This window comes from Dryobates pubescens, chromosome 19 (assembly GCF_014839835.1).
Source record: "Dryobates pubescens isolate bDryPub1 chromosome 19, bDryPub1.pri, whole genome shotgun sequence".
NCBI lineage: Eukaryota > Metazoa > Chordata > Aves > Piciformes > Picidae > Dryobates > Dryobates pubescens.
Genome location: NC_071630.1, coordinates 4,838,514 through 4,850,816, shown reverse-complemented (window position 1 = coordinate 4,850,816; position 12,303 = coordinate 4,838,514). Strand labels below are relative to the sequence as shown.

Below are 12,303 nucleotides of genomic sequence, written 5' to 3'. Positions count from 1 at the left end.
TCTGAGCAGTTCAGTTTAAACTTGGCTGGGATTCACCAGCCTGGGCTGTAAATTACACCTGTGCATCTCCTGAGCAAAGTACTCCTGGAGTAAAGTCCACAAGCACAGGTTCAGGACACAAGTACAACATGTATATGCCATGTGCTGAGCTGATTTAATGGCCTTGAGCCTCTAGAGCCTCCTCAGCTGCCAACGAAGGGGCAAGCAGTAAGTGCGTCTCTAGGAACAACTGGCAGTGCTCACGACATAAGCTTGCAAAGCAGCCTTTCTGAGGCAAGAGCTATTGAGCCTTGCAAACCAGAAAAAGACAGAAAGACAGAGCCCAAAGCTTCCATAAACCACAGCCTCTTAGTTAAGGTGAGCAGAAAAGCTCTCATTTCTCTTCAGCCATCTCTCATCTCTCTCCTCTGCTCCATAGCCTCTTCCCATGACAAATGTGAGTTCACACAAAAGCTCCTAACCTCTTCTGATTTTTCAGAGCATTAAAATGCTGGAACCACCCAAATGCTTTGCTATTGTTCCCACACTACACAGGTTGGGAAGTCACCTCTTCAGTGTTGGGAAACTGATGTGCTGTGTTAGCTGCCAGACAAACCTCCCAGAATGGGCAGGGCTGAGTGGCAGGCAGGGTGTCCACCCCGCAGGAAACGAAGAGTTGCCTACTGTGGTTTCTGTCAAACAAAAGGAAGCCAAGAGATGTAATAAAGCAGAAGTGTAGTTCCCTTCCTGCTGTCCTGCCTGTGCAGCGTGCAGAGGAATCCTCATTTCCCCCTGCAAGTGAGCAGCGCTGCAGCAGCAGGGCAGCACTAAGGAGCTACATGACAGTGGGGGGGCTCCTCTGCAAGGCAGCTGCCCCTGTGCCACCCGCAGCAGAGCTGCCCTCTGTGGCCCGGGAGGAGTGGCTGGTGGGCAGGGCAGCTGCTCTGGCCGCAGCTCCGCTGTTGCTTTGCTGCTCGGCGCTCGCCTTGCGCAACAGCTCCACTCCACAGAGTATAAAAGGCAGCACACCAGGCGGGGAAATGTTAGACTGCCTTGCAAGATGGCAACTGGGAAGGGCTTGGCACTGCTCGCCTTGATTCTCACCATCGCGGGCACAGCGCTGCTAGCTACTGGTAAGCGTCGGAAGGGCTTTTCCCTCTCGCCTTCCCTCAGGAGACAGCAAACGTGCCGCTGCTCACCGAGGGGACCGCAGCCTTCTCTGAGCAGCTGGGCACCTGCCCTTGCTGCACAGAACTTAACTCTGAACAGCTGGGAGCTCTTCCTTTCTTTTCGAGATCTGTTTCCAGTCGTTCCCTCTAGCACACTGGTGATTTGGTGCTGGGGACTCTCACACTGATCTTCCATCACCAATCCTCCCTAGTCTTAAATGATGACCTTGCTTGAATGTTAGCAGTAGGTCTGCCAGCCAGGCTATTTCCAGCATGTTAGAAGCTTCTTCTCTTGGCTGTGTGTGCCCTCAAAGGCTCCAGAATAGATTCTGTGTGCTCACAGATCTTTGCTTCCAGAGGAACCTTCAGCTACCAACCAGCATCACAAAGCACTCAGATCTAAATGCAGTCATCAATGTCTGTGCATAGCAGGAGAAGGCAGAAGCTAGACCTGGGGGAGATTACACAGAGAAGCCACTGCAAAGGAAGGCTGAAATAATGTTAGCTGTGCTGACTGGAGATTGGTGAAGCCTTCTGAATGAGAATGAATTGTTTAAGCAAAGCAAAGGGGAGTGTGGAAGCAGCTCAGGCTCTTAGGAATGTGCATCTAGACACAGAGCAGCGATGGGATTTTGTGCTCACATCCCCCAGGGCAAAAAGCAGAGCAGCCAGAAGCGGAGACCAAATACGGGAGAGTCCGAGGGTACCAGTTCCACGTAGATGCAGCTGAGAAGAGTGTCAATGTCTTTCTGGGACTTCCTTTTGCTAAGCCTCCAGTTGGACCACTGAGGTTTTCTGAACCCCAGCCACCTGAGCCGTGGAAAGGTGTCAGAGATGCCACTTCCTACCCACCAATGTAAGACAGTGACAAAGCCACTCACCTTGTAAATGATTTTCTACTGTGTGCAGCTCCAGGACACTGATGTGCAGGGCAATCACAGGCCACACAGAGCAATTGCCAGGGGCCATCTCCTTCCCACCTGCAGCTGTTGAAGGGAATGCCTTGCTAAAGACATCTCTGTAAGCTGCTTTCTGTTAAAAATGGGCCTCAGGGATCAGCTGACAGGGGCCAGCACTTTGCCAAGAATGCTCTGCTTTGGGAGCATTTGGCAATGTTGCAGCCTGTGCAGCTTTGGAGCAGAGACAGAAAGAAGGTTGGGAAAGGTTGGAATAAACTAGTAGGAGAACAACAATCTGTGGAGTGAGTGACACACTGAGGAGGCCATGTGAGAAAAGCAGAGCTTGCTCCATGTGTAGCTGATAGCTTGGGGGTGTTAATGATTTCTGTGGTTTGTTGCTTTCTCCTTTCTTCAGGTGTCTACAGGATAAAGCCAAAGGACAATATTTGTCCAATGTTGTTACTAACAGAAAAGAAAAAGTTGCTCTCCAAGTGTCTGAGGACTGCTTATACCTCAATGTGTACACCCCTGTTTCTACAGAGGCACCAGAGAAGCTGCCTGTAAGCAAAATGATAAAACCTCTAGCAAAATAATTTCCCTGCAAACCTGCAACCTGTGCTACTTGCAGACTTTGAGGAGCTGCTGTGATGATTGATCAGGTCACATTCTTTGCCCAGTCAGATGTTATTACTAGGTGATGTTTGATTTCCTCTCAAGAATCTCCTCCAAGTCATGAAGCACTGGGTAATTAATAAAATCAATGTCCTTTTGTGGCATGCAGGCCTCAGATTTGAAAGACTTCTACCATGCTCCCTCCTTGGAGGTGTTCAAGGCCAGGCTGAACAGAGCCTTGAGCAACCTGTGCTGGTGGGAGGTGTTCCTGCCCATTTAAGGGGGGTGGAGGGGGTTGGAACTGGGTGATCTTTAAAGTGCTTGTGAATTGAAACCTGAAACAGTCAGGAATGAAACAGCACAAAATAGGATCTTTTGGATTATACTTCACTGGATCATTCTCTCACTGGGAGCTCTTAACTGTGCTGGGTGGTTTCTGGTTCTGTCATTCCAGGTCCTGGTATGGATCCATGGAGGTGCATTAGCTGTAGGAGCAGCTTCATCATATGATGGTTCAGCACTAGCAGCCTTTGACAGCGTGGTGGTTGTAACCATTCAGTACAGACTGGGTATTGCTGGCTATTTTAGGTAAGCTCTTTTAGCTCAGCTTTGGCTAAGTGACTTCCAAAGCAGTGTGTGCAAAGCCTTGGTGAAGAGATGTGCAGATATTTGCCTAGGCAAACCAACTCTGCATTCCTTACTGACACATGCAAGTGCTGGGAGCAATGTACAAGTCCCAGGTCAGCTTCCAAGGCTGTTGTGGTTCAATTGCTACTCTAATCTCAACCCTCTCTGAGCCATTTCTGTGTTGAGTTGAGTAGGGCAGCTCTGTGTAGAGAATGGCAGCTGGTTTCTTCTCCCACAGAGAGTTTGTCTCCCTGGCTTTTTTTCCTCCCTCTTGTGCTGAGCACTTAAAGAACTCTGTTCTTTCTCTGCAGCACTGGTGATCAGCATGCCCGGGGGAACTGGGGCTATTTAGATCAAGTAGCAGCTCTACAGTGGATTCAGGAGAACATCATCCAGTTTGGAGGAGATCCAGGAGCTGTCACTATTTTTGGAGAATCTGCAGGAGGAATCAGTGTTTCTGCTCTTGTAAGTTCACAGTGATGTTGAATTTAATGACTTGGAGAAAAAAAAACAACACTGTGCCCCTTCGCTTTTCACACTTGCATGGAAAGTGATGATCTGAAAGCAAACAGGACAAGAGGAAATGGCCTCAAATTGTGCCAGAGAGGGCATGTCCCTGCCCATGGCAGGGATTTGGAACTGGAAGACCATTCAGGTCTCCATGACACTCACAGCATGAAGCCAGGGATACATGTGATAAAATTCCTATTTCCTAACTCCTACCCTTTGGCCAATAGTTCTTTACTCCCCTTCTGCAGCACAGCCAGGCTGTCTTGGCCACAGCTACAATCAGTCCATGCCTGGCTTGCAGCCGTTCCATGAAGCCTTGGAAGCAAGGTGCTCTAGGAGGAAAACAGGCAGGTCTGAGCTCCTCCCTGATAGTACTGCCAAAGCCCTGGGTGTAGCTGTGAGCAGAGGCTGCAGAGTAACACTCTTACGACGTTTGCTTTTGAAATTCCTGATGCTGCACACCTAAGGCAGTGGTCTGAACACGGTGCTTGGCTGCTGGTAATGTTTGCTCCTTCTCTTTCACAGGTCTTATCTCCCCTGGCAAAGGGCTTGTTCCACAAGGCCATTTCAGAGAGTGGCACTGCAGTCAAGCTGCTGTTCACTGAAGAGCCCCAGGAGGAAGCACGGGTGGGTATTTTGTGGCATTTTGTGGTCACTAGGGGGACCTGAGAGCTGCCTTGCAATACCTGCAGGATCCTACAGGAAGGCTGCAGAGGGACTTCTCCTGAGGTTTCCTGGCTCTGTAGCTGGAACCTGTCTGGCTTCAATGATCCTTGTGCAGAAGCTCAGACTCCCTCCTGCTGGAATCTCAGGCTCAGTGGCACATGCGGCCTTCTGTGGGAAGCCCATGAAAAAGTGAGTCTCTGGTTTTTATTGATTGCAGAGAGTTGCTGCTGCTGCTGGCTGTGACCAATCCAGTTCAGCTGCAATGGTGGAATGCTTAAGAGGAAAAACAGAAGAAGAGATAATTGAGATAACACTAAAAATGGTAGGTGAGATTAGACTGCTTGCATTGAAATGACCTCTCAGATCTGCCCACAACAGAGTATGCTGCTGGTGTGTTGGAACATCAGGAGAGCTGGAAGTGAGAGTAGCACTTGACCTCCTTGACACCTGAAAACTGTGAAGAGGTTCCTTGCCTTTCATCCTGCAGGGACTCTGAGCTCCTTGTGTTTTGGTGTCATGCTCTGCCAGGGAAAGGAAAGGAATGAGGGAACTGTCACAATGTCTGCTCACAGGTCTGGATTCCACCTTCCTTTGCAGGTTCTACACAGAAGTTATTTAACCCCACACATGTGCACCACACATCCAAATGAGGATTGAACTAAGATGTACATTGGATACCATGGTATATGGCTCAAAAACATTGAGGACATAATGCTGATCTTCACAGACCCTTCTTTCTAGTGCAGAAACTCTGTCAGAGAAAATGTAGGGATGGCTTAAATACTCATACTACTTTTTTTTCTGGCACTTAATTGAATTTGCTTTGGAGCTACAGAATCAAACCAGATTTTTTTTTCCAGATTTTTTTCATTTTTTTCCTGCAAGCAATCTGTGTATTAATGAAGCTTTTTTATTTTTCTTTTTCTTTCCCCTCAGCCTCCTGACTTCTTCAGTGGCTGTCCAGATGGTGTATTTCTCCCCAAAACTCCCAGGGAATTACTATCTGAAAAAATGATCAATCCAGTGCCATATATGATAGGAGTCAATAACTGGGAGTTTGGATGGGTACTTCCTGTGGTAAGAGACTCTTACTGTTGTTCCTTAGCTATCATTTTGTTAACAGGAGCTGTTCTAACAAAGATGATTCTCTGTGTCATGCAGACAATGAGGAATTTCCCTGATTTCAGAGATGGTCTGGATAAGGATGTTGCATATCAGCTTTTGAAGAAAAACTTGATACTGGGACTTAAGGTGAGAGACCATTTTCAGAATAACTCAGTGCTGCTGCTTCACTGCTCTGCTCCTGCACGTGTACTCCTGGAGGACTATATATGAGAAGCAAACTTTCTGATTGACCTCTTCCTACCATGAGGTACTGGTGGCAGTAGGCTTGGGGTACTCCTCATGCCACTAGCAACTGAAAATATCCCCCAGTTGTCTATCCTAAATGCCTCTCCTTCTAAAGAGTTCTGTGGAAATCCAGCAATGGCCAAGACTTGCCATGGATCATTCAGTGTCACAGACATCCATCATGGCCCTGCAAAGGCAGAGCCAGGCTTGTTCTGAAAGGGAGTAAATTGTAGCTACCCTCAAGAACTGAATTGCACTGAACCCACCAGGATTTCTGTTCTCCCATGAGGGGCACTTGCACAGAAGGGAGAAGAGACCACCTGCTTATCAGCATCACTGAGTGATGTTTGGCTAATGATCTTTAGACCCTGCAAACCTCTTTTCCCTGAGAGCATGCAGAGCTGGCAGCTGGGTAACTCCCCAGTCTGAGCTCTGAGCCACACTCTGGTACAGATGAAGATTTGCTCTGCTTAGCCAGGGATATGCAGTTGGCGCACTCAGGGCTCTTACTTTTGATATTGTTCTTCATCACTGCAAGAAGTATTTTTGTTGTTCATTTCAGACTGCCAGCTCTGAAGTTGTTGACCAAGTATACAAGGAGTACATTGGGAAGGCAGAAAACCGTGCTCAGGTGCGAGATGGCCTTCTTGGTGCAATAGGAGACTTCATGTTTGTTTCCTCAGCTGTTGAAGTGGCCAGATACCATAGAGGTGAGTCTCTAAGTCAGCATCTGTTAGAAGAGCTGTGGAGTTCCATCCTGGGATGTGCTTGTGGACAGCATGCAGCATGCTTCATGCTCCAAAGAACTGAGAGTGCTTTCATGTTGTCAAAACAGCTGTAATGGAAGTTTCTCTAATCACAGAATCATGAAGGTTGGGAGAGACCTGAAAGATGATCAGGTCCAACCTTCCATCTTCTTTGGTGGCAGGTATTTTCAGCTCCTAGACTAAGACTCTTCTGTACATGTTCTACTAGATGCTGGCAACCAGGTCTACTTCTATGAATTTCAGCATCGCCCAAGCTCAGCGGCAGGAGTGGTGCCAGAGTTTGTGAAAGCAGATCATGGAGATGAGATTGCCTTTGTCTTTGGAAAGCCTTTCTTAGCTGGTGATGTATCCATGCTTACCACACTATTCCTCTTGCAACAGCATTGTTCTTCACTTCACTTACTGGGGGGCTTTAGGGGAGACTTTGTGTCTTACAAACACTGGACTCCACATAAACACTTTCTGCCTGTAGTAGTCCACTGCAGTCCTCTCCTAGAGCTCTGCTTGGGTAAAGCTGCCATCACCCACACTAACAAGCAGAGCTGATGAGAGTCTGTTGGATTTGATGCAGCTGCTGCTTTCTTGCTGACTGAGCTTTCAACGTTGCCATTTCACCTTTCACTTCGCAGGCCAAGCTACAGAAGAAGAAAGCAAACTTAGCAGAACTGTGATGAGATACTGGACTAACTTTGCTAAAAATGGGTGAGGATCATAATGCTACTTAGGCACCAACCCTGCAGGGATGATGGGCAGACACTGGAACAGTCACCTTGTGGATGCCCCCTCCCTGGAGATGTTCAAGGCCAGGTGGATGAGGCCTTGAGCAACCTGGGTGGGTGGGAGGTGTCCTTGCCCCTGGCAGGTGGGTAGGAAATGGATGGTCCCTTCCACCCCAATACGGGCAAATGGAAAGCTAACTTCTCATGATCTGCTTTCCAGACATCCCAATGGAGGAGACCTGGTCCATTGGCCTCAGTATGGTCTGGATGAAAACTACCTGGAAATAGACCTCGTGCAAAAAGCATCCAAGAAACTGAAAGAAGGCAAAATGGAGTTCTGGATGCAGCTCACAGAACAAATGATGAATGAAAAGAGACATCATACAGACTTATGAGAGTGGTGAGGGCACAGTTTGCTTTTAAAAGCTGAAGTAAAGAGAGAGTTTGTCAGTGTGCAGAGCTTACCAATCACCTAACTCCCTACTATGTGATCTCTTCATAGAATCATAGTGAAAAGAGGGAATCAAGGGAAATCTGGGATGTTGGTGAGACTAAAAATCCCTCTGTAATGAACCCAGAATCTTTCAGGCTCCAAAAGACCCTGGGGAGTGGATATCCATGGATAGCAAAACTACAGCAGCATCCTCCATGAATGAGGTGGAGACTGGCATTACAGTGACAGCTCTAAGCACTGATCTATACACAATACATCACAAGGGTCAGAGTAGTCTATATGCTTATTGCCCTTTTCTTTCAGAAGAGAAGGGTCAGTTGTCATTCTTGCAGCCTCTTTCCACCTTCCATCATTGGAAACAACTTGAGGGGAGCAGAGCATCCATCAAAAACCTTCTGTGAGATGAGCTTGATGTGTCACAAAGGACGACAGAAAATCTCTGCTTGCTTCTTGTTTTGTAATTTGTTCTAAATCAATGTTGCTTTGGGTTTTTCTGGCACTCCCTTTTCTGTCACTAAACTGCAAGAGGCTGATTGCAAGAGGTTAAATCATACCCCAGAAGCCAGGAGTGTGCCCAGTCTGCTTCAGCCCAAAGGGTTTCAGCTATGGATTTTGCAGCTTTCATTGCAGAACCTGAGCCTCAGGTCTCCAGGCTTTGCACAGACTGCTCTGTGCTTCTTTTGCAGTACCTTGAAATGCTGTTCTGCACTGCAGAACAGGCTGGTTTATGGTTTTGAATGTTTTCTTTGTTAGTGTGCAAGTTAAACACAGATGAGAAAGGGAGTTATGGTCCTATGTGTGTGAGAGTGGCCTTGGGAGTGAGGCCTACACTGTCTGCATGATTCCAGTCTCAGGAAGTCGTGCTGATGTGCACAGCACCCCCAGGCTTGGCAGAGTCACAGAGTGCATTGGGTTGGAAGGGGCCCTCAAAGGTCACCTTGTCCAAGCCCCCTGCAGCCAGCAGGGACACCTCCAACTTGATCAGGCAGCCCAAGTCTGACCTGAATGTCTCAGTGGATGGGGCCTCCACCATAGCCCTGGGCAACCTGTGCCAGTGTTTCTCTGCTCTCCTTGTGAAGAACTTCCTCCTGATGTCCAGGCTAAATGTGCCCTGCTCCACTGTAAGACCATTGTCCTGATGCTAAGCCTTGAGGTCATATTCTGTTTTGGGGAGAGATCCAGCAAAGCTGAGAGGATCCAGAAGAGTCACAGGGTCTAGAGGAGATACCAGAGGGATGGATTATCTCTCCTGTGAGGACTGAGGGAGGTGAGGCTGCTCAGCCTGCAGAAGAGAAGGCTCTGGGGAGACCTTAGAGCAGCATTCCAGTACCAGAAGGAAGCTACAAGAGAGCTGGAGAGGCACTTCTTGTACAGGCCTGTGGTGATAGGATGAGAGGGAATGGATTTAAACTCGAGCAGTTTAGATTGGTCCTTAGGAAGAAATTCTTGAGAGTGTATGGGCGACAGAGACTGGAGTCAATACAGACGAGCAATATGGTCGAGTATTGTTCCTTTACTGTTCCAGTAGTGTAGGACTATAGTGCGAGCATACTGAGTGTAGCACAGTAAAGTAAAGCAAAGAAGAAAGGAAAGTGCATATCAGGGGAACTTCTACAACTTATATAAACTCGGAGAGCCTCGTTGGCATAGCTTCACTGGTTCCCATGAGTCACCACACATCACGCTATTATAGGCTATTGGTCCAACTACTAGTGACACGCGAGGTTATTGATGCAGGTGCGTGTCCTGTTGTTCCCAGATAACTTTCTGTGTTTATAGCTACCAGTGTCCTGCTTTAGTGACATGCTGCAGGTACAGCACTGTTTTGCTACACTGCTAGCCACTTCTGCACTTATGCTGAGCATGGCCTACCACCATGTCAGGCTCTAGGCCTACACTGCTCACACTGCTTGTCACTGGCATTGCCACAAGAGTGAGTCTGGTGAGACCCTGGAACAGGTTGCCAAGGAAGGCTGTGGATGCCTCCTCCCTGGAGGTGTTGAAGACCAGGTTGGATGATGCCTTGAGCATCCTGGGCTGGTGGGAGGTGACCCTGCCCATGGCAGGGGCTTGGAACTGGATGATCTTTACTAGATCATCTTTCAACTCAAGACACTCTGTGATTCTATGGCCATGGTATATGAAGTTGCACAGAAACCTCTTTTCCTGCTGCCTCCCCATGCCTGAAGGCAGAATATAGCAGCAATGCTCTTTTTAATAAAATTAAATCAATGAAGACACTTCAGTGTTGTCAAGAAGTTCTTTCTCTGCTGTGTCTTCTTTGACTCCTGTATCTGGCTGCTGCCCCTATCCTAACCATATTCATAGGATCACAGAATTGTTTCAGTTGGAAAAGACCTTTAAGATCATTGAGTCCAGCCATCAACTCAAGAACAACATGGCCACTCCTGAGTGTCCTGTTGCTTCACAGCAGCACCACAGATCCTACAGGGCATATTCCATCGGTTCCACATTATTTCATCTCTTCTCTGTATTTATGGAAATATCTAAGATTTTTTCATAGCTAATAATGTTCTTTAGTAACTACCTGGCCACCCTTTCTTTCTGAATGACTATAGAGGAGGAGATTGGGTAGGATAGCCTACATCATTCTGTCTAAACTTGGTTGCCAGTCAGACCTGGGCAGGTACAGTTGGACTTCTAACATGACTGATGTTTTGATAAACAGCAATTGCTACAAAGCAACTGTCACTCCCACTTGGTTTTAGCTCAGATGATTAGGGAAGGGTGTATAAGCTCAAAACAGTCCTGACAGATTTTCATTCAATGTACAATTCCTCTAAGTGCTGTGCCACTGCCATGAAAAGGAGATTAACAGAGGGTGTTGCATGAAATATGCACAGAAAAAATGCTGATGTTGGAAGTGCAGATGGGCAGTGGAATTCTGACACAGTTCTACAACTAAATCACAGTGGAAAAGGTCAAAAGATTTCACTCTCACCTGCTTAGCAGTGCTCTGTTACTCCACTTTGTCCCAGAGACACTCTGGTGAATGTTGAATACTCAGCAGGGCTGAGTGGTAAACCAAACTGAGCCTGTTTAAATGCAGGCTTCTGAATGTTTCTACCATACCTGCTGGAGGCAAAATGCAGTTGTGAGCTCTAGTGCAAGCATGAGCCTACAAATGTGATGTTTGTCCCTGCTTTTCAGCTATTGAAATCGAGCAAGGTAGAAATGCATTAAAGTAGAATGAGGCAAAGGTCATCCTAAGGCAGGAAATTTTTGATTGATCCCTGAATTGTGCAGTGTTCACTGATTGAGGGCAAGTCACTGAATGTTCTCTGTTGAATGACAGAAAGGATTCAGGAGTTCCACTGGCCAGACTTGCAGCACTCTCTCCAGATGCCACAAGTTTAGTCTTTGCCTCTCACATTTGCAGAGGTGATGCCTCCTTCCACTGGCAGTGCATACACAGTCATACATCCACAGAATGGTTTAGGTTGGAAGAGACCTTAAAGGTCATCTAGATCCATCCCTCTGCCATGGGCAGGGACAGCTCCCACCAGGCCACGTTGCTCAAGGCCTCATCCAAGCTGGCCTTGAACACCTCCAGGGAGGAGGCATCCAGAGCCTCCCTGGGCAACCTGTTCCAGTGCCTCCCCACCCTTGCTGTAATCTCAACACACCTCTCAACACAGTGCAGACTGTAGCTCCACAGCAGTGCAGAACAATCTCAGACCACCTCTATGGAGCTTTAGCATCATGAACTTCACTCCTGAGAAACAAGATAGAGGTCTCCCAGAACAGCTTGCTCTCTGAGCAGTTCAGTTTAAACTTGGCTGGGATTCACCAGCCTGGGCTGTAAATTACACCTGTGCAATCTCCTGAGCAAGATGTGGAGTAAAGTCCACAAGCACAGGTACAGGACACAAGTACAACATGTATATGCCATGTGCTGAACTGATTTAATGGCCTTGAGCCTCTATGGCCTCCTCAGCTGCCAACGAAGGGGCAAGCAGTAAGTGCGTCTCTAGGAACAACTGGCAGTGCTCACGACATAAGCTTGCAAAGCAGCCTTTCTGAGGCAAGAGCTATTGAGCCTTGCAAACCAGAAAAAGACAGAAAGACAGAGCCCTAAGCTTCCATAAACCACAGCCTCTTAGTTAAGGTGAGCAGAAAAGCTCTCATTTCTCTTCAGCCCTCATCTCTCTCCTCTGCTCCATAGCCTCTTCCCATGACAAATGTGAGTTCACACAAAAGCTCCTAACCTCTTCTGATTTTTCAGAGCATTAAAATGCTGGAACCACCCAAATGCTTTGCTATTGTTCCCACACTACACAGGTTGGGAAGTCACCTCTTCAGTGTTGGGAAACTGATCTGCTGTGTTAGCTGCCAGAGAAACCTCCCTGAATGGGCAGGGCTGAGTGGCAGGCAAGGTGTCCACCCTGCAGGAAACGAAGAGTTGCCTACTGTGGTTTCTGTCAAACAAAAGGAAGCCAAGAGATGTAATAAAGCAGAAGTGTAGTTCCCTTCCTGCTGTCCTGCCTGTGCAGCGTGCAGAGGAATCCTCATTTCCCCCTGCAAGTGAGC

The 12,303-nt window shown here is 47.7% G+C and overlaps 1 protein-coding gene across 1 annotated transcript; it reads left to right on the top strand.

Moving 5' to 3' along the window:
• The first annotated feature begins 992 nt into the window (after nt 1-992).
• On the top strand, nt 993-7,726 carry LOC128898191 (fatty acyl-CoA hydrolase precursor, medium chain-like). Its single transcript, XM_054170300.1, has 13 exons — nt 993-1,112; nt 1,800-2,004; nt 2,463-2,607; nt 3,114-3,247; nt 3,598-3,751; nt 4,322-4,423; nt 4,680-4,784; nt 5,399-5,536; nt 5,624-5,713; nt 6,375-6,522; nt 6,788-6,919; nt 7,209-7,281; nt 7,519-7,726. The coding sequence occupies exons 1-13, from the start codon at nt 1,040-1,042 to the stop codon at nt 7,691-7,693; spliced, it is 1,674 nt and encodes a 557-aa protein (XP_054026275.1). The 5' UTR covers nt 993-1,039; the 3' UTR covers nt 7,694-7,726.
• Nucleotides 7,727-12,303: the final 4,577 nt, after the last annotated feature.